This window comes from Aedes aegypti, chromosome 2, assembly GCF_002204515.2.
Source record: "Aedes aegypti strain LVP_AGWG chromosome 2, AaegL5.0 Primary Assembly, whole genome shotgun sequence".
NCBI classification, from domain to species: domain Eukaryota; kingdom Metazoa; phylum Arthropoda; class Insecta; order Diptera; family Culicidae; genus Aedes; species Aedes aegypti.
The window spans coordinates 74,586,698-74,607,894 of NC_035108.1; the positions used below are offsets into that span (position 1 = coordinate 74,586,698).

Here is a 21,197-nt window from a genome sequence, read left to right on the forward strand (position 1 = left end):
TTCGCCTCCATCCGAACGTCGTTTTTTCTTAGGCGGACTTCTGTGGAGCCTGATCACTAAGCGGCATTACTATAGAGTAATCAGTGCATCTAATGGTTCTGAATATGCTACTGGAAGCATCATTTTGAAGATTGATGGCGCTTGGATATAGCACCAAATAATATTTACATGATTGGTAATATTAACATGACTGACCATATTTTCCGGAACCAATTTTACGGAAACGGTCATATTTCTGAAGATTTTCAACGAATCTTAATGCGTCCGCCGGCATTCAACTTCTTATTAGTTCTAGTTTCTAGGAAAATTGTAAACATCTATACAACTTCACACCGCACAAAAATACAAGCGGCAGAAAAAATGCCATTTGGACATGACCTCGGAAAATCCGGAACATCTCCGGTGTCCGGTGGCCAATATGCATGCCCAAGCAAGTTCCTGAAACTAGACCAAATTTGCCGTCGACTGCTTCCGGATGCATCCCATTTCATCAATTTTTCATAAAGTTATAAGCATTTGAATTTAGGCAAAATTTTGCCTATCTCAATAATTTTGCCTATCCCCTGTATCACTTGAAAAAACGATCGTATTTGACGGTTTAGAAAAAATCCTCGAAAAAAAAAATTCAGACTTGAAAAATTCGTTGTTAGAAAAACTTTTTTTCTTAAATATGCCCAATTTGCAATGTATGGACGACTTTTAGTAAACTTAATTGCGAAAATTTTTGCCTAAGAAAAATCAAAATCTGAAATGGCCGTTTTTTTAAATCGACTTTAAAGTTTTGAATTTTTTTTTTCAGTGTAGATAATGTTTTTTTTATTTTTTCATTATTTTTCTCTAAAACTTCAAGAAACTTCACAACAGCCCTCCATACACCAGTTTTTTTGTAGGTCTTACCGTTTGCTTGTTATACGGGTTTATAAAAAAAGTAAAAAAAAACTTTGACCCTTTCCAAATGTTAGTCTAGATCAGTTTTGACAAAACCAAGTACGTAAAGTATCTTAGTTTCACATAGTCTTCACACCCAGAAAGTTTCATTGAATTCTGAAGGGGTGCTGCCAATCCCTTTGTCGAGTTGGCGTGAAATCCGTCTATATCATATTGTAGAAAATATCTGGAGACAATTATTGACTTAAAAGAAGCAAGAAATATTTTAAAAGACAGATTTTCAGAGGTCATGATTTTGACATTGATTTTGCATTTGCAATGATCGATTCGTCTTCATCCATGCTCTACAGTAGTTAATACGGAAAACTGATTCTCTTTATATGGTGTTACACTACAGTAGTGTTGTACGAAAAAGGACCGCCAAGAGCCTTAATGTTTAATTAAGTGTTTCAATTCTGAATAGTTGATTTGAATTTTTCATTTGCCAAATAAACAATGTTCACGTGGATCCCCATCTCCATGCGCTAGCGTGGGCTTCTTGTGCCTTCCCACATCTCTCTAAGTAGTCATCGTGGCATGGAGCATTGCATCATTTTGACCTTGCATGGGATTTGTTAAAAAACTTTTATGTAAGAGTAAAAGAGTCAAAGACATTTTATGACTTGAAGTTGTGCCATTTTCAAAAAAATTACTTGAAGCGTAAATTTTTGTAAAATGTCGATAATTTTATCAGCTTTAGAGCGGCTAAATCCTCGAAACAAGGCGGCATTAAAAAACATTGGAAACTATTTAAAGTTAATCTTTTGGTTGTCACGCGAATTTTTGTAACGCGAGTAGTAGCGCGTTGTTCTTTGGTTTTTTATGTTCAACATGAAATACCTCGCGATCTAGATAAAATATAGATAAACCATCTTCGACAATGTTGTTGAGGAGATCAAGGGCTGCCATGTGGTGATTATTCGGTTTTGGAATTCCGCTACCAGACTGCTCTAGTGAGCATGAAAGTTTTGTTTTGCACTTGAAAAATGGCGTCTTCGGCAAAGTTATTCAGTAGCTCAAGGGCTATCATTATTTTAAAATTACAAATCTCTTGGCTTGAATAATGATAATCCTTGAGCTATTGAACAACTTTGCCGAAGACGCCATCTTTCTAAGTGGTCAGGGTCCTGAGATATCTGCAAAATAAAACTTTCATGCTCACTAGCGCTGTCTGGTGGCAAACTTTTGAATCAGCTTGCTCGAACAATGATAGCCCTTGAGCTACTGAACAACTTTGTCGAATACGACATTTTTCTATACGTACACGCTCCTGAGGTATTTTCAAAACAGAAGTAAAAGTTTCATGCACACTAGTACCACCTAGCGGTCCAATTCCGAATTAAATGAGATACCATCAGATAGCGCTCCACCTCCAGAATAACTTTACTGAAGACCTCATACTTCGAAATTATTTTGATTTTGAAATATATCGATTTCATATTGTAGTCTACTCGAGCCGTATAAAGAGCGTTTATTATTATGCGATTACCATGAAGATTTGTTGATTTAACCGAATTATAAAGGGCCATACTGTGAATAAAAATTGTTGAATATTGTTCTTTAAAAGAATCTTGAGGAATACATTTTGATTAGGTGTCGATAGATATCATTGTTTTGAAATGATAGCATATAAATCACAGCTGTTATACAAAGTACAACAGTGCCACAGCTCGAAGGTTAATAAAACAGTCATTCAAGTCATCGTGCAAAACTTTGGGCTCACTCTTTATAATGATGGGTGTCCGGCCATTTCTTTAAATATGACTGCTGATCTCTGTCCAATGGCAACTTCCAGTGTAAGTGCTGAGAACATTTATTAAAAATAAGGTTTTACAGCATGACCAAGGATTTGGAATGCGGGACTAGACCAGATACAGTAGGGTAACGACTGTTTATTTCGTTCATAACCGCTAACAGTTGACGCCACCGGCAAAAAGTGCAGACTACAACCTTTCGAACACTCAGTTTCTCTCACTGGCCGCCGAGCAGCGACATTAGTGTTTGTATTCCACTCACTGATCGCGCTACGCTGGATTTTCAAATTTTTCAAACTTCCAACACAAGCGCATGGAAGAATGGTAGTCGAGAGCTGTCAAAACGTATGAGAAATAATGAAAAACGTAAATTACTAGCAATTAGGAAACTGGATCGAAAAAGTAGTGATTAGAAATCAAGCGTAATGTGAATAGATAACTTTTTGTGTTAAGTTCATCTTCTGTGGTGCTTTATTTGCTTCTGATCAAACATGATCAGATATACGACATTTATAGACGGATCAGTGTGTCGAATAAACTGTTCATCTCTTTACGACTTTATCTGATTTTATCCGATATCGTATGATTCTGTTCAATAAGATTTGATATGATTCTGAGAATTATAGTTGTATAATGATCTCATATGTCGGAAAATATGATTTTTTATTATCTTTGACAGTTCATATACATATATCAATAAATGATTTCGATAAAGTTTATCTAGATATTTGATTTTGATTGTATATTGATATACGATGTCTGGTTTGCTGGGTAAGCTTTCAGTTTGCGCTGTTAAGGTTCTAAAAATGTATCAAATAGAGTAAAGTACATTCGAACCAAAACAGCGGCGATGAGAAAAAGTGTATGTTTGCAATTTCTCATCGTAATAGGCTGTTTTTCATCTCGCCAATTTGTCATGAAACGACCTACTTTCCTGCACTGAAGTATGCAGTGCGGGAATAGTCATTACGCAAACGAATACCATTACGCAGTACTGTAATGGTTCATCACGCAACGCTTTCTCATTTCGCAACTGTTTTGAGTTGCGTAATGAATTATTACACAACAGTTTTTAATAAATTGTTAAATGATGGTGAATACATTCCGATATAATTTCTGATACCCTCAAGTGGTCTTCAACGAAATTGGAAAAAATGTTGTACGTAACACGTTGCAGAACTCGATTTTTACAGCACTCGTCGTAATTATCCCACCCGGCAAGCCTCGTAAGATATATTTACGACTCGTGCTGTAAAAACCATCATTCAACAACTTGTTCCGTATACTACTACATATTTTAATTTGCATCTGCTACTAATGCAACGGCAAGGTAATGAACAATTGTGCTACTTGAGTATGGCAATGACATGTTGATGGGCTTTTGTGTCTACATCAACGATATTAGTTCCAATGGTTTCCAATTAGTTTCCAATTTTGTAAAACCACTCAAAGGGTTGAAACCAGAACCCCTTGAGGAATTTACAGAATATACATGCAATTTTGATGTATTGCGCAATCATTTCATTTAGGCAAACCTTTTAGTTCAAATTTAATAAACAAAACCTTTTAACATTCCCCCAACAAAGCAGTGACCACACATTCCTAAGTGTAACTCAATAATCATTTGAAGACAACTTTAGCCAATTATCCTCCGGAGATTCATTAGCATGCCATCTAGCTGTTCTTGCAACTGTCATCACCAAAACACTCACTCCTCCCATTGCCGTCCCGTGCAAAATACCGAGCTGCCGCCGATCATTTGCACAATTAGGCAGACCCAAACTGTTTTGGGCGACCATGCTAAATATGTGCCACCCGGGTGACAAACACATCTGTGCAGATAATATTGGCCCGATATGGGCACGAAACGAACAACGGACCGTCAAGCCACTGTCATGTACTTTCACATGCAACTACGTATTTATAGTTTATCTTTCCAATCTCATTATTATGGGCTGTGCCAGAACCAATCCCAGGGGGACGCCTTTCAGTTATGAGCTATGCGATGGGAAGCGAGATGTGCTAGCGAGCGCACTAGAGCAGTGGTTTTCAGATCGTGCTTTCTAGGAGCACTTGGTGCTCTTCGAATTAATGGTTAATCTTGATATGAAATTTATTCATCGGAAAATTGATGGGGAACCTTTTTTGAAATTCCTTGCAGCATCGTCACGAGGTAATGACCCACTGGGAAAACTTCTGGCCACAGATTTGGTCTCATACATTAGTGATCGGATGTTGGAAAAACTGATACCAATTGGTATGATATTGGTAGGATCCCGTTGAAAATCTTATAAACTTAAGGAAAATACAATTTTACAATTATGATATTTTAAGAGACAATTTAATTTTGAAATATGTTCCGTAAGCCAAAAAACCTGCGAACCTCATAACAAGAGGATGATCCAAACACACTTCTCCAAGTACAAAAGGGCAGCAAATGGGACAATGTGAAAATTAAATTTGCACTTTTTGGAAAATTAATTGACGTGAAAACGGTCAGTCACTGACAATGTGCAGCTGGGATGGGACTTGTTCGCCAACGCTCGGCTGTCGTCACGCTTTACAAATTTGATGCAAGATGGTGGCCATTACGAAGATGATATTTGTTTGACACATACAGTACTGGGTAATACAATACAAAATGATCAAATTCAGAGGATTGGATCTAAGTTTGTGGTCCGATTTGAACGATATTTTCATAGGTTATCAGACATAACATGAATTACAACACATATTCATGGGTTATGTTTCCATCAATGAGTTAAAAAGTAATAACAGTTTGTCTAAAAATATGTTTTACATAAAAATCAATTATCCGAAAACTATGAAAATTTCATTCAAATCTGTCCTTAAATAGGACCTAAGATCAGACCCTCTAACTTTTTTTTTTAATGGAAATGTGAAAAAGTTGCAAATGTATTGTCCAATACTGTTTAATAACGATTTTGAAGATAATACATGTTGATAATTTACATTTTCTGTTTCCAGATCCAACCGAGTGAGAACAGCAACTAGAAGAGACACCATCCTGACGGCATCGATGAGTTCCGGTGGTGGTAGGTGAACGTAGTAGCTTTCGGAGGGGTTCATTCGGAGGGCAATAGCGCAGGACCTCGCGAGGCAAACGAAAAGGCAGCCAGCAGTCGGCCAAATTTCCTTCGATCGGTGCCAAAACGTCATGACCGGATGCGAGGTAAAGCGCGAGATGGACCATCAGTCGGCCCGCACCCGCACTACTCCCACAGCAGCCGACACTACTCTGAAGACTGTGTTGTAAGTGATGCGAGCGGAGGCCCACTATGCTCATCTCGCCCGTCTCTGTTTCAGGAGTTACGATGCACGGGCTGAGTCACCTGCCAGCCGGCTCAACCCTGGAGGCACTCACGCAGGCAACCCTTATTCTCATCTTAGCGGTCGCCATCATCGTAGCTAATCTCATTGTAGTAGCAACATATCTTAACTTTAAGGGTAAGTCTCTCTGGGGTCGCGGTACATCTGATGGAAGACTAGAAGACTTAAAGACTAAAAGATTAGAAGACTAGAAGACTAGAAGGCTAGAAGACTAGAAGACTAGAAGACAAGAAGACTAAAAGATTAGGAGACTGGAGGACTAGAAGACTAGAAGACTAGAAGACTAGAAGACTAGAAGACTAGGAGACTAGAAGACTAGAAGACTAGAAGACTAGAAGGCTAGAAGAATAGAAGGATAGAAGAATAGAAGACTAGAATACTAGAAAACTAGCGGCCTAGAAGACTAAAAGCCTAAAAGTCAAGAAGTCAAGAAGACTAGAAAACTAGAAGACTAGGACTAGAAGACAAGAACTAGAAGTCGAGAAGACTAGAAGCCTAAAAGTCGAGAAGACTAGAAGATTAGAAGACTAGAAGGCTAGAATGACTAGAAGATCAGGAGACTAGAAGACTAGAAAACTAGACAACTAGAAACCGAAAAGACCAGATGGCTAGAAGTCTAGAAGTCTAGAAACCTAGAAGTCTAGAGGATCAGAAGCCTAGAAGTCTAGAGGACCAGAAAACTAGAAAACTAGAAGTCAAGAAGACTAGAAGACAAGAAAACTAGGAATTGAGAAGACTAGAAGACTAGAAAAATAGAAAACTAGAAATCAAGATGCCTAGAAGACTAGAAGCCTAGAAGTCGAGAAGACTAGAAAACTAGAAGAATAGAAGGCAAGATGACTAGGAGATCAAGACACTAGAAGACTAGAAGGCTAGAAGACTAGAAAACTAGAAGACTAGAAGAATATAAGTCTGGAAGACCAAAAGCCTATGAGATTAGAAGTCGAGAAGACAAGAAGGCTAGAAGACTAGAAGAGTAGAAGATAAGAAGATTAGAAGTCGAGAAGACTAGATGACTAGATGACCAGCAGATCAGGAGACTAGTAGACTTGAATGCTGGATTACTAGAAGACCAGAAGCCTAGAAAACTAGAAGTTGAGAAAACTAGAAGGCTAGAAGTCCATAAGACTAGAAAACTAGGAGACTAGAAGTCAAGAAGACTAGAAGAGTAGAAGACTTGAAGACTAAAAGACCAGAAGACCAGAAGATAAGAAGACTAGAAGACTAGAAGTCTTGAAGCCTAGAAGACTAGAAGACTAGAAGACTAGAAGAAAAGAAGACTAGAAAACAAAACGACTAAAAGGCTAGAAGACTAGAAGACTAGAAGACTAGATGACTAGAAGATCAGGAGAAGACTAATAGGCTTGATGACTAGAAGATCATGAGATTAGAAGACTAGAAGTTGAGAAAACTAGAAGACCAGAAGACTAGAAGACTAGAAAATTAGAAGACTAGAAGCCTAGAAGTCAAAAAGACTAGAAGACTAAAACTAGAAGTCGAGAAGACTAAAAGACTAGAAAGCTAAAAGGCTAGAAGACTAGGAGCTTAGAAGTCGAGAAGACTAGATGACAAGAAAACTAGTAGACAAGGGGCCCAGATAGCCGTAGCGGTGAACGCGCAGCTATTCAGCTTGACCATGCTGAGCGTCGTGGGTTCGAATCCCGCTGGTCAAGGATCTTTTCGTAAAGGAAATTTTCTCGATTCCCAGGGCATAGAGTATCTTCGTACCTGCCACACGATATACACATGCAAAAATGGTCAATCGACAAAGAGAGCTCTCAGTTAATAACTGTGGAAGTGCTCATAAGAACACTAAAATAAGAAGCAGGCTCTGTCCCAGTTGGGACGTAACGCCAGAAAGAAGAAGAAGACAAGAAGACTAGAAGGCCAAATGACAAGAAGATCAGGAGACTAGAAGACTAAAAGGCTGGATGACCAGAAGATCAGGAGACTAGAAGACTAAAAGACTATGAGGCGAGAAGACTAAAAGGCTAGAAGACTAGAAGACTAGAAGACTAGAAGCCCAGAAGTCAAGAAAAATAGAAAACTAGAAGACTAGAAGATCAGAAGCCTAGAAGGCTAAAAGTCGAGAAGAGTAGAAGACAAGAAAACTAGAAGACAAGAAGACTAATAAGCTAGAATATTAAAAGACTAGAAGATCAGGAGACTAGAAGACTAGAAGGCTGGATGACCAGAAGATCAGGGGAATAGAAGACTAGAAGACTATAAGTCGAGAAGATTAAAAGAATAGAAGACTAAAAAACTTGAAGACTAGAAGTCTAGAAGTCAAAAAGATAAGAAGACTAGAACTAGAAGTATAGAAGATTAGAAGACTAGAAAGCTAAAAGTCTAGAAGACTAGAAGCCTAGAAGTCGAGAAAACTAGAAGACTAGAAAACTACAAAACTAGAAGACTAGAAGACCAGAAGCTTAGAAGGCTAGAAGTCGAGAAGACTAGAAGACAAGAAAACTGGAAAACTAGAAAAACAAGAAGACTAAAAGGCTAGAAGACTACAAGATTAGAAGGCCAGATGACCAGCAGATCAGGAGACTAGTAGACTTGAATGCTGGATTACTAGAAGATCAGGAGACTTGAAGACTAGAAGTCGAAAAGACAAGAAGACTAGAAGACTAGAAAACTAGAGGACTAGAAGCCTAGAAGTCAAAAAGACTAGAAGACATGAAATAGAAGTCTTGAAGACTAGAAAACTAGTAAGCTAAGAGACTAGAAGACTAGAAGTCGAGAAGACTAGAAGACTAGAAAACTAGAAGACCAGAAGACCAGAAGCCTAGAAGGCTAGAAGTCGAGAAGATCAGAAGACAAGAAGACTAGAAGACTAGAAGGCTAGATGACCAGAAGATCAGGAGACTAGATGACTAGAATGCTAGAAGACTTGAAAACTAGTAAGCTAAAAGACTAGAAGTCGAGAAAACTAGGAGACTAGAAAACTAGAAAACTAGAAGACTAGAAGACCAGAAGCCGAGAAGTCTAGAAGTCGCGAAGATTAGAAGACAAGAAAACTAGAACACAAGAAGACTAAAAGGCTAGAAGACTAGAAGGCCCGATGACTAGAAGATCAGGAGACTAGAAGACTAGAAGACTAGAAGACTAGAAGACTAGAAGACAAGAAGACAAGAAGACTAGAAGACTAGAAGACTAGAACACTAGAAGACTACAAGCCTAGAAGTCGAGAAAAAAAAACGAAAACTAGAAGACTAGAAGACCAGAAGCCTAGCAGGCAAGAAGTCGAGAATACTGGAAGACAAGAAAACTAGAAGACAAGAAGACTAAAAAGCTAGCAGACTAGAAGACTAGATGGCCAAATGACTTGAAGATCAGGAGACTAGAAGACTAGAAGGCTGAATGACTAGAAGATCAGGAGACTAGAAGACTAGAAGAATATAAGTCGAGAAGACTAGAAGACAAGAAAACTAGAAAACATGAAGACTTTAAGTCTAGAAGTCAAAAAGACTAGAAGACTAGAACTAGAAGTATAGAAGATTAGAAGACTAGAAAGTTAAAAGACTAGAAGACTAGAAGCCTAGAAGTCGAGAAAACTAGAAGACTAGAAACCTAGAAAACTAGAAGACAAGAAAACTAAAAGGCTAGAAGACTAGAAGATTAGAAGGCCAGATGACCAGAAGATCAGGAGACTAGAAGACTAGAATGCTGGATGACTTGAAGATCAGGAGACTAGAAGACTAAAATACTAGAAGTCGAGAAGACTAGAAGTCGAGAAGACTAGAATTCGAGAAGACTAGAAGTCGAGAAGACTAGAAAATTAGAGGACTAGAAGCCTAGAAGACTAGAAGCCTAGAAGTCAAAAAGACTAGAAGACTAGAACTAGAAGTCGAGAAGACTAGAAAACAAGTAGGTTAAAAGACTAGAAGACTAGAAGACTAAAAAACTAGAAAACTACAAGACTAGAAGACCAGAAGCCTAGAAAGCTAGAAGTCGAGAAGATTAGAAGACAAGAAGACTAGAAGACTAAAAAACTAGAAGATTAGAAGGCTAGATGACTAGAAGATCAGGAGACTAGATGACTAGAATGCTGGAAGACTTGAAAACTAGTAAGCTAAATGACTAGAAGACTAGAAGCCTAGAACTCGAGAAAACTAGGAGACTAGAAAACTAGAAAACTAGAAAACTAGAAGACTAGAAGACCAGAAGCCTATAAGGCTAGAAGTCGAGAAGATTAAAAGACAAAAAAACTAGAAGACAAGAAGACTAAAAAGCTAGAAGACTAGAAGACTAGATGGCCAGTTGACTGGAAGATCAGGAGACTAAAAGACTAGAAGGCTGGATGACTAGAAGATCATGAGACTAGAAGATTAGAAGTCGAGAAAACTAGAAGACAAGAAGACTAGAAGACTAGAAAACTAGAAGACTAGAAGCCTAGAAGTCAAACAGACTAGAAGACTGGAACTAAAAGTCGAGAAGAGTAGAATAATAGAAAGCTAGAAGACTAGAAGACTAGAAGTTGAGAAAATTAGAAGACTAGAAAACTAGAATGCTAGAAGACAAGAAGACTACAATGCTAGACTGTAAGGCTAGAAGACAAGAAAACAAGAAGTGGAGGAAGTGGAGAAGACTTGAAGCCTAGAAGTCGAGAAGACTAGAAGACTAGACGACTAGATGGCTAGATGACTAGAAGATCAGGATATTAGAAGACTAGAAGGCTATAAGACCAAAAACCTAGAAGACTAGAAGACTAGATGGCAAGAGAACTTGAAGATCAGGAGACTACCCAAGTAGCACGCGAAACATCTTCCAAAGAGATACTTTTCAAAAATGGTTTCAATCGCGTATCAATAAAAGCATCTGTAACTTACCTGGTTATAGATCGGTTGCATATCAATATCAAGCCTCATAAAGTTTCGTTGCCGTTCCAATGAACATGCATTTCACTCCTTGTTTGACGTTCAACATTTTTGAAATAACAAGATTTGCTGCAAATGTCCCTTGCAAATAGCAATTCAGTCAAATTTATCAAGATGTTTTCAGCAACTTTTCAAACAAACTCTTGAAACTTATCTCAAAATGCCGTTTTTAATGTTATGTTTCAAATTACTTTCATTAAAAGCATCCGCAACTTGCATTCAATTTTCGTTCCTATACCCACAACTCAAGAAGATTCATTACAGTTGCGAGAAAGTTGCACTTAACTACGTGTTTGACAGCTATAGCTATAGAAGCTTGTTTGTTTCAATCCAGTTGCAATATGGTTGAGTTGCACTCTACGTATCATCTAACAACGAAAACATGGTCTAGCAACAGTTTGTTTGTTTAAAAGGTGTTTCTCATGTGTTGCGCGGAAGTTTTTGCGTAAAGTTTAGATTATTTCAGGCGTGGCCTAATTTCGCTGGTAATGAACTTGTATTCCGAAGGTGCAGTCAAGTTATAAGCAACAAGCTTTGATTAATGAACCATGTGGTCGCTTTTATACTGCATTGGCGAAGCAATTGTTCGAAGAGCTGGTGGAGTAGTGAGTAGAGGAGAAGATTGGTGATCTTGAGGTTGGTGGTTCAATTCTCGTTCATATTTTTGTTTTTATTTTTTTCTCGTAAGTATTTTGCAACAAATAAGCAATTTCGATATTACTTAAATATGTTGCAAACAGAAACTCCTCCTTTTGCGCTTTTTGCGTTGCTATACGGTGCAATTGTAAGTCATATTTTCAACAATTGACAACTCTGATTAGTTTGAAGAGATAATTTTATTCTTGAGTTGAAACAAATTGTGCTGCTTGGGTAGACTAGAGGACTAGAAGGCTAAATGACTAGATGATCAGGAGTCTAGAAAACTAGAAAACTGGAAGACTAGAAGTCGAGAAGACTAGAAGACCAGAATCCTAGAAGACTATAATTCGTGAAGACTAGAAGACAAGAAAACTAGAAGTCGAGAAGACTAGAAGACTAGTAGATTAGAAGAGTAGGAGCCTAGAAGACTAAAAGCCTATAAGTCGAGTAGACTAGAAGACTAGAAGACTAGAAGACTATAAAACTAGAAGACTAGAAGACTAGTAGATTAGAAGAGTAGGAGCCTAGAAGACTAGAAGACTAGAAGACTATAAGACTATAAGACTATAAGACTAGAAGATTAGAAGACTAGCAAGCTAGAAGTCTGGACGAAGACCAAGAGAACTTACATCGTTGCTCAAAACTGTCCAGCGTACCAAACAATTCACATCTTCTGTTTCACTTCCCCTTTCAGGACCTCACGAGGTCATCAACTATTACCTGCTATCGCTGGGCGTTGCCGATCTGCTATGCGGTCTGCTCATCGTTCCCCTGTACGTCTACCCGACGTTCTACGGCGCGTGGGTCTACGGAGACGTGCTATGTCGGATCGTCGGCTACCTGGAGGTGACCCTCTGGTCCATCTCGGTCTACACCTTCATGTGGATCTCAGTCGATCGTTACTTGGCAGTTAGGAAACCGCTGCGCTATGAAACGATCCAAACCAAAACCAGGTAAATGGGGCGCTGCGGGACAGGTTCTAGACGTAAACAAGAGAGAAACAGTTTTCCCCCTCCTCAGATTTGAAGCGGTGGATTACCGGTGCAAGGGCCACCGCTTCCCGTGCGTGTTTCTCCGTGTACTCTAGCTCCCGTGTCTACTAACTCCAATAATTAATCCTACTTACAACAAAATCATACAGAGGACCATTCGATTCTAGAGTCTAACAACTTCCTTAAATGTCATTTTGAGAAACCTAACCTCTAGACTCTTCTAGGGGGATCGTTCGAGGTCCCCTTTCGATTTCCCTGTGTGGTTCCAAGACTTACAGAAATTACAGAAATACAATACTCCATTAGTCTCGGTGTGGTCATTTTTGCACCTTGCTCAGTGCCTGTGTGCGTGTGTGTATTCTTGCCGCTACCCGTTGATCGATGTAAAGAACCGTAGATTGGTGTATGTGTGGATGTTTTGTGTGTACATTTGGTAAAACAGATATGGAGCGGCCTGTAATAGATTGCATATCTTGAGGCTCAGAAATTCCAATAAATGTGCTCCTAGTCTCAGGGTTTGCCATCAAATACGTTTAACTAACGATTTCTTTCATCAATTCATTTGTAACCAAATTTACAAAGTTCAATTTAATTCTTATCTAAATCTATTAGTGCTTTGTTCTCTCTTTGTGGACGTTTTCTTGTTAATATTTACTCCCCTCTCAAAGAGAGACCACAGCAGTTTGCATCAATTATAACATTTCACTCGCTAACTGTGTTTCACTATCTGTTCAAACTTACACACACTTTACTTTTTTCCTTAATATTAATCAATTAATTTGTTTGTTCTCGATTTGTATTTATTTACTCTGTTCTTTCTCGGTATGAAATTATAGGAATGGAAGGTTTGATATTTAGTTTGATTTAGTTTTGTTTATAGCTACGCATTTTTTTCGAAACTTACTTAGAAGTCTTGAAGTCGTAGATAGGTGATTCGAATCATTTTGTTTTAAACGATTGGTTAATTATGAAATTGAATTGATGCACTGCTTCAATAGGAAACATTAGAATGCATTATATTTCGTAAAAATTGTTTATTCGTAGGACCAAAAAACGTCAACAACAGTTGAATGATTGATTTATAAGCAGGGAGCCCGGTTGTATGTAGTGCTTATTGCCAATATCGAGCTTTTAAAACCTTATCATCTCATCTCTGGACGAAGTAGTTAGTTTTCATGATACACTGAGACACTGATACAAACACCACCACCAGTAGAACTAGTAGATGGCCTTTACTTCTCCATATACTTTCCCTTTTTGCACAGTACTTCAAGTGAAATATACTATTTTACTTTCTTATTCCTCAATTTTTATTTTTTCTAGTATATATGAAGAGTCTGAAAGCACGTTATTACAAGTTGCCATAGGATGATACATTTTTCAAACTAATTTCACCAATAAACTTTTTGTTATTAAGACTTACCTCGTTCATTTGGTGGGATTAAGTGGCAAATGGCATAATACAGCCGAAAACAACTGTTTTATATCATCTTTGCTGGGTAGTGCTTCGATGGTTCGTCAATATAAGTGCCAGCATAAACTCTCATTCATGTTATACACTTTTATAATTACGTCATTTATTTCATTGCCCATTTTTGAAACTAACGAAATTCTTCGAAAGGAATGCTTTTTTACTTTTTATGATGTTGGATGAATTCTGCGAATTATTTTGATGAATTCAAAATTTTTAAATCCTACTTTCTAACAAAAAATCTTTTCTCTGGTTTCCGTGGAGATGCTGATAGAACAACATGGACCAATGCACGAGTTCACTAATTTGACTTTTGAGCGGTGCCGAATTCACTAGTTTCCATGGTGACATAAATAACACGGCACTGCTAAAACGTCAACTAGTGAACCCGTGCATAGGTCCATGCAACAATTTGTAGCAAGGTACCCGAGGCAAGCGCGACAAAATGATTGACTATAAATCAAATATCACAGCGAGGACGTGTTGCTTTTTTTGGCATAAACTGGATTTTACGTGCCTAGTGAACATGTCAATCGAGTTTTAGAACTATAAAATGTAGTTTTTCCACATAAATTTTATTGTGTAGAAACAGAACTTATGTTTGAGAAGAATGATAAATGTTGAATTACTCTCCAAACTTCTTTTACATAAATAAAAACACCAAAAATTAGTTTTGAACCTGATAGCGAGCAAATAATAATAAAAAGCAGAAGAAGTTAAGTGTACATGTTTGGAATAGAATAGAATTTTTTGATTACACTCAAAACTTCTGTCTAAGAACTGTTTGCTTAGTTTCTACAATAATTTGCTGTAAATCCAAATTTGAAGAGAGAACATATAGTTTCTAGCCCGTTTAGGTCTAAATGAAGAAAAAAAAACTAAAGTTCTCGCCGCTCAGGAAATACTTAACGGATTTCAACCATTTTCTGTCAATACAATACATATATCTAGTTTCTAAAAGAAGCCAAAGGAGCTCGGGAATGTTTATGTGGCCGGAGTTATTCCGGTGAGTTATCGGGTCAGGTCGGTTGAAAAGGGTGCTGTGCTTCTGTGTCCCTGTGGGTAGGTAAATTTCAAGTCACATATTGTCTCCGGAATCGGCTTCAATGCGGCCACTATACCATGGAATTTTAGGAAAAACACATAAGCGTGAACCTCTTAAGGTGAAGATGAATCGAAGCCAAACTTGTATTTTTCAAGAGCACGGATCTGGATAATCAAGCATCCGTTTAAGCTGAAAACTTAATCGATTGATCACTAGCTGGTGATGACCAATCGATTAAGTTTTCAGCTCAAACGGATGTTTGGTTCTCCAGATCCGTGCTCTTGAAAATTACAAGTTTGGCTTCGATTCATCTTCACCTTAAGAAACGATACATTCTAAATGGTGCAAACCTCTTCATTTATAATGTTAAATATCAGATCTTAACGATACAATTGAAATGATTGTTATTGCAAATAAATAAAGATAACTTGGTATGTCCCAAAAATAACTCTTTTTATTCGACTTGACCAAATGACCAACGGGAATAACTCCGGCAACAGGAATATCCCCGAGTTCCTCTGGCCACTTCTTTGTACCAGTATACAAACAAAAAAATATTGTAATCCGCTAAGCATTCGTTGAGCAGTGAGTATTTTAGCATTTTTTCTTTCACTCAGGCCTAACGGGTCAACATAAATTTGATTGTAGAAAATCTTTGAACATTTTTGAGTAGATTATTGAATACGCTCAAAAATTGTTCAACTTCTAAGACTTTGAAATACTTTGTTTTTTAACCTGTATGTTAGCCTGTCAATCAAAATTCATTGCTACGTCATGTAATTTTTTCGACATAAAATTAATTGTAGAGTTCAAGTCAACATGCAGACATAGTAATTTCGGACAACAATCAATAGGGTAGATGTACCAATAGTGGAGGCACTAAGCACTATTAAAGTTCATTTAACCGCCTAAATTCAAGAAGCGCAATTAATGTACATGTTAATGTTGTAACGAGAAGTAACGACCATTGACTTAATGAGAAAAATGATTTCATCGCAGTAATTCACGGCATGTCAGTGAAAAATAATACCTCCACTATTGGTACACTGTTCCTTTAGTTGCGGTATATTTTTAATTTGTGTTCCTATAGTTGCGGTATCCGTGGTTTTCTTATGGGATCCTCCACTATAGGAACACTTTACCGCAACTATTGGTACAAGCAAGAACAGTTTTCGCAATTTTAGTAATATTTCATCAGTTTTAAACAATTTGAACGCTCTTTGCAACTATTCCGTGTATCAACAAGCCAAGATATCGATTGGTAGTGTCGGTTCTGTGGCACTACCGCAACTATAGGAACACCCACAACTAAGGGAACACTTACCCTATTTATTGTACTTAAAATCTAAGAATCATTCTTATTTTTAAACCTTTTAGCCTGTGAATCAAAACTCAAAGAGATGACGTAGGTTTTTTAATTATTTTTTTTACTAGTCATCGCATTAAATTGAAGATTAACAGACAATAGACAGTTGTTAAAACTGAGGTTTTCGCTATTTCTAGTGAAAAAATTGAGTGTAACCAAAAAGTCTGGTTTATGCACATATGTGTTCAACGGATTTCTACGAATCAATTAATGCAGCAAAATTACATGTCTTCGCTATACATTTCAATTTACCTGAAAAACATTAAAAAATAGGAATTTTCATAGTTTTTTTTTTCAGATTTTAGTATATTTTTTTATTTGCTGTGTTGTCCAATTTGGACACGGCTCGGACTATACTAAAAATAGTATATTTTGTAGAGTAATAAAAAATTACGGCTTATGCTAAAACATTTTCACAAGTCTTTTCTATTCAAATTTATGTAAAAAATACTACATGTCATCGCTTTAAATATGAATATATAGACAAACTGGTTCAAAAAATAGATTTTTAATCAAACATTTATATTTCTACCTGAACATGTTCACAGGGCTTTCATAATTGAATTCATGTTGAAAACGAAACTACATGTTTTCGGGTTAAAGTTTGATTCTTACACAGTTCGAACGAAGCGTGTAAATTTCTGTGACATATAATGCACATAATTAGAGCGTGGCTTATCATGGATGTTAACGTGACATGTCATGTAAAATTCAATTATATCTCATGTAATCCAGCAGACTCCTATGAGATTACGTAACATGTAACACATTATAACATGATTTCAGACTTAAATTTACATGACATAATGTTTACATTGCATGCATGAAATCTACATGATGTGTAATCTTCATCATTTTTAACAGTGTAGGCAAACAGGTTTGAAACAATGGGTTTAAGTCATGCGAACTATGAGATTAATAATAAAAAAAAGTTTATTCCTGCACGCATGTACTGTAGAAATTTAAAACTGTCAACAAATATTATATTTCATTGCTTGGAATGGTGTTACATTGTTGAATTTGTGCCAAAAAGCATACCAGATAAAACTAGAAAATGCCTTTAGCTCAATAATTTAAGAAAGACTGCCTTTTTCGATAACTTTTACTGTGCATTAATTTTGAAAAGTGTTTGGATCCATTACTGTAAGAATTTTGAATGTCGCTCCACTAAATTGGACACATGCATTATAAAAGTTAGAATCTGGAATTCTCTGGATTTTTATCAAATAAACGCTTCAAATTAAGAATTACGTGTAAAAATAGTGGTTACGTTAGTTTTTTTTAAGCTGCTGAATAAAATCAAAAATGTCTACTTTATCTTAAACATTTTCACCGGACTTTAACCAGAAATTAAATGCTAAAAAACTATATTTCGTCGATTTAAAATCTGTTTCATAGGCAAATAGGTTGTTTGATTTTAAACCAGAATTTTGAACTGATTTTGATTATTATTTTTCAGCAAAAAGAAGTTTTCAGTCTGATTTAGAGTTTCTCTTTCTGCTCAAACAAAGATTTTGTTCTGGTTCAATGATTTATGTCGAAAAACTACATGTCGTCCCTTTGATACATATTTCAAAGGTGCACAATCAAAACAAATAAGTTTTTCTTAGTTTTTTTGAGTGTATTAAAAAATTACGATATCTGCCCGAATGCATTCACTGGATTTATACAACGGAATTGATGCTTCTGCACAACAACTACATGTCATTGCTTTGAACATTGTTTTACAGGCAAAGAGGATCACAATTTTGGGTTTCTCGTAGGTTCTTCAATAAAATAAATTTTGAGGTTAATCCAAAAACAATATTTCTGCTCAAATACGTTCACTGAACTTATTAAATGTATTTTATGCTGAAAAACTACATGTTACCACTTTGAAAATTGATTGAATTGTTTGCAAATACAATTAAGAAAAAAACAAATTCTTCAATGTTTTAAGTAAAATAAATGTTGAGTGTATTTTCGAATTTTTGTTACTCATGAAAAATGTTCTCTGGACTACTGCAATTAAAATAATGTCGAAAAAAACAACGTGTCATTGCTTTATTATTCGGTTCATAGTTAAGAAAATAGGTATTTCTTATACTAACACATATATTGAATTAAAATAATTAACTCATTACGCGTGGTAAAGATGGACAAATCATGGGTGAAATTATGAAAAAAAATCCACGTGCTCGGCTGGGATTTGAACCCAGGACTCTTGTATGCTAGACTAGCGCTTTACCAACTAAGCTACCGAGCCACTTGGTGACCCAATAACTGAGTTGGTTACAAGTTTAGAATTCAAATCCCTACAGACCACGCAGACCCCTTTCATAACCAATATCCATCCATCTCATGTTCACTACACACATGGGAAGAGCGAGTGTGACTTATTTAGTGTTGAAACTGTTTGCCTATCGTACCTACATCGCTTCCACAACAACTGTATTGTGGAAGAGTAAAAATGTGGGAAGGCTATCAACGTGTCGTTCTCACTCAAGTGACGAGTAGTAGTCATGTCGTCACTTGAGCGAGAACGACACGTTGATATCTAGTTTCTAGAATGGCCAGAGGAACTCTGAAATATTTCTGTGGCCGGGGGGCGTAATAGGAATCTGCGTTATAGGAGACCCAGGGCTTATGGGATTTCATCACTTTGGGGGTGTTGTTGAATATCTCGTATGCCAAAAGAGATAGCACAGTACTGTCTTCGGCAAAGTTTCAGTGATAAGTACGATCTACCTTTAGGAGTTAAGGATCATCCTTTTAGTTGAGAACTTGGCCGGTAGGGGCGCTTTTTCTGATTTGCACTATATGAACCATGAGGGATAAGATCCTGATGTTTTGGAAGGTTGGTGTCTTCGGAAGAGTTGTTCAGAAGCTCAAGGCCTGACATGCGGTGGTCATTCTGATACGGAATTACGCCACTAGGCGGCGCTAGTGAGCATGGAATTTTTGTTTTGCGCATAGCTCAGTAGCCTAACCACTTAGAAAGATGCCGTCTTCGGCAAAGTTGCTCAATATCACAAGGGCTAACATTATTTGAGCCGAAAATTTTGAAATTTTGTCACTAGGCGGCGCTAGTGAGCAAAGAGTTTTTGTTTCGTTGATAGCTCAGTTGCCTGACCACTTAGAAAGATGGCGTCTTCGGCAAAGTTGCTCAGTATCACAAGGGCTAACATTGATTGAGCCGAAAGTTTCGAAATTTTACCACTAGGCGGCGCTATAGAGCAAAACATTTTTATTTCGTGGATAGCTCAGTTGCCTGACCACTTAGAAAGATGGCGTCTTCGGCAAAGTTGCTCAGTATCACAAGGGCTAACATTATTTGAGCCGAAAGTTTCGGCGCTAGTGAACAAAGAATTTTTGTTTCGTGGATAGCTCAGTTACCTAACCACTTAGAAAGATGGCGTCTTCGGCAAAGTTGCTCAGTATCACAAGGTTTCGAAATTTTGCCACTAGGCGGCACTAGTGAGCAAAAAATTTTTGTTTCGTGGATAGCTCAGTTGCCTAACCACTTAGAAAGATGGCGTCTTCGGCAAAGTTGCTCAGTATCACAAGGGCTAACATTGATTGAGCCGAAAGTTTCGAAATTTTGCCACTAGGCGGCGCTAGTGAGCAAAGAATTTTTGTTTCACCGATAGCTCAGTAGCCTGACCACTTAAAAAGATGGCGTCTTCGGCAAAGTTGCTCAGTATCACAAGGGCTAACATTATTTGAGCCGGGAGTTTCCAAACTTTATATATACGTAGAAATCTGGAGAATTTTTTTTTAGGACTGAATTATTTTTATGAAAAAGAAGGTTTATATTTTAAAAATATTCAAACAAGACTGTAGTATAACTAAAGATATATGGCCATACATACATAGTGGTCAGGCTACTGAGCTATGCGCAAAACAAAAATATTTTGCTCACTTGCACTGCCTAGTGGCAAAATTTCGAAACTTTCGGCTCAAATAATGTTGGCCCTTGTGATACTGAGCAACTTTGCCGAAGACGCCATCTTTCTAAGTGGTCAGGAAACTGAGCTATGCGCAAAACAAAAATGTTTTGCTCACTAGCGCCGCCCAGAGGCAAAATTTCGAAACTTTCGGCTTAAATAATGTTAGCCCTACTGGAAAAATTTCGAATCTTTCCGCTCAAATAATGTTAGCCCTTGTAATACAGAGCAACTTTTCCGAAGACGCCATCTTTTTAAGTGGTCAGGCTACTGAGCTATGAGCAAAACAAAAATGTTTTGCTCTATAGCGCCGCCTAGTGGCAAAATTTCGAAACTTTCGGCTCAAATAATGTTAGCACTTGTGATACTGAGCAACTTTGCCGAAGACGCCATCTTTCTAAGTGGTCAGGCAACTGAGCTATGCGCAAAACAAAAATATTTTGCTCACTAGCACCGCCTAGTGGCAAAATTTCGAAACTTTCGGCTCAAATAATGTTGGCCCTTGTGATACAGAGCAACTTTGCCGAAGACGCCATCTTTATAAGTGGTCAGGCTACTGAGCTATCTGCGAATCAAAAATTCTTTGCTTACTAGCGCCGCCTAGTGGCAAAATTTCGAAACTTTCGGTTCAAATAATGTTAGCCCTTGTGATACTGAGCAACTTTGCCGAAGACGCCATCTCTCTAAGTGGTCAGGCTACTGAGCTATGCGCAAAACAAAAATTCTTTGCTCACTAGCACCGCCTAGTGGCAAAATTTCAAAACTTTCGGCTCAAATAATGTTAGCCCTTGTGACACTGAGCAACTTTGCCGAAGACGCCATCTTTCTAAGTGGTCAGGCTACTGA

General features: G+C 37.5%; 1 protein-coding gene and 1 non-coding gene across 4 annotated transcripts in view; one reads left to right on the forward strand and one right to left on the reverse strand.

Moving 5' to 3' along the window:
• Positions 1 to 21,197, forward strand: part of LOC5573765 (probable G-protein coupled receptor 52) — a 70,765-nt gene that overhangs the window by 32,803 nt on the left and 16,765 nt on the right. For 2 of the 3 annotated variants that reach the window (XM_021841226.1, XM_021841224.1), the window contains 4 exons: positions 5,670 to 5,874; positions 6,009 to 6,149; positions 12,246 to 12,504; positions 13,380 to 13,388. In XM_021841226.1, coding sequence (XP_021696918.1) covers positions 5,868 to 5,874; positions 6,009 to 6,149; positions 12,246 to 12,504; positions 13,380 to 13,388 — 416 coding nt within the window. In that variant the 5' untranslated portion in view covers positions 5,670 to 5,867. Of the gene's footprint in view, positions 1 to 5,669; positions 6,150 to 12,245; positions 12,505 to 13,379; positions 13,389 to 21,197 lie in introns of all 3 variants that reach the window. The other variant, XM_021841223.1, reaches the window with a different exon arrangement.
• Trnaa-agc lies at positions 18,599 to 18,670 on the reverse strand. Its single transcript has one exon. It is a non-coding gene; the product is annotated as a tRNA-Ala (tRNA).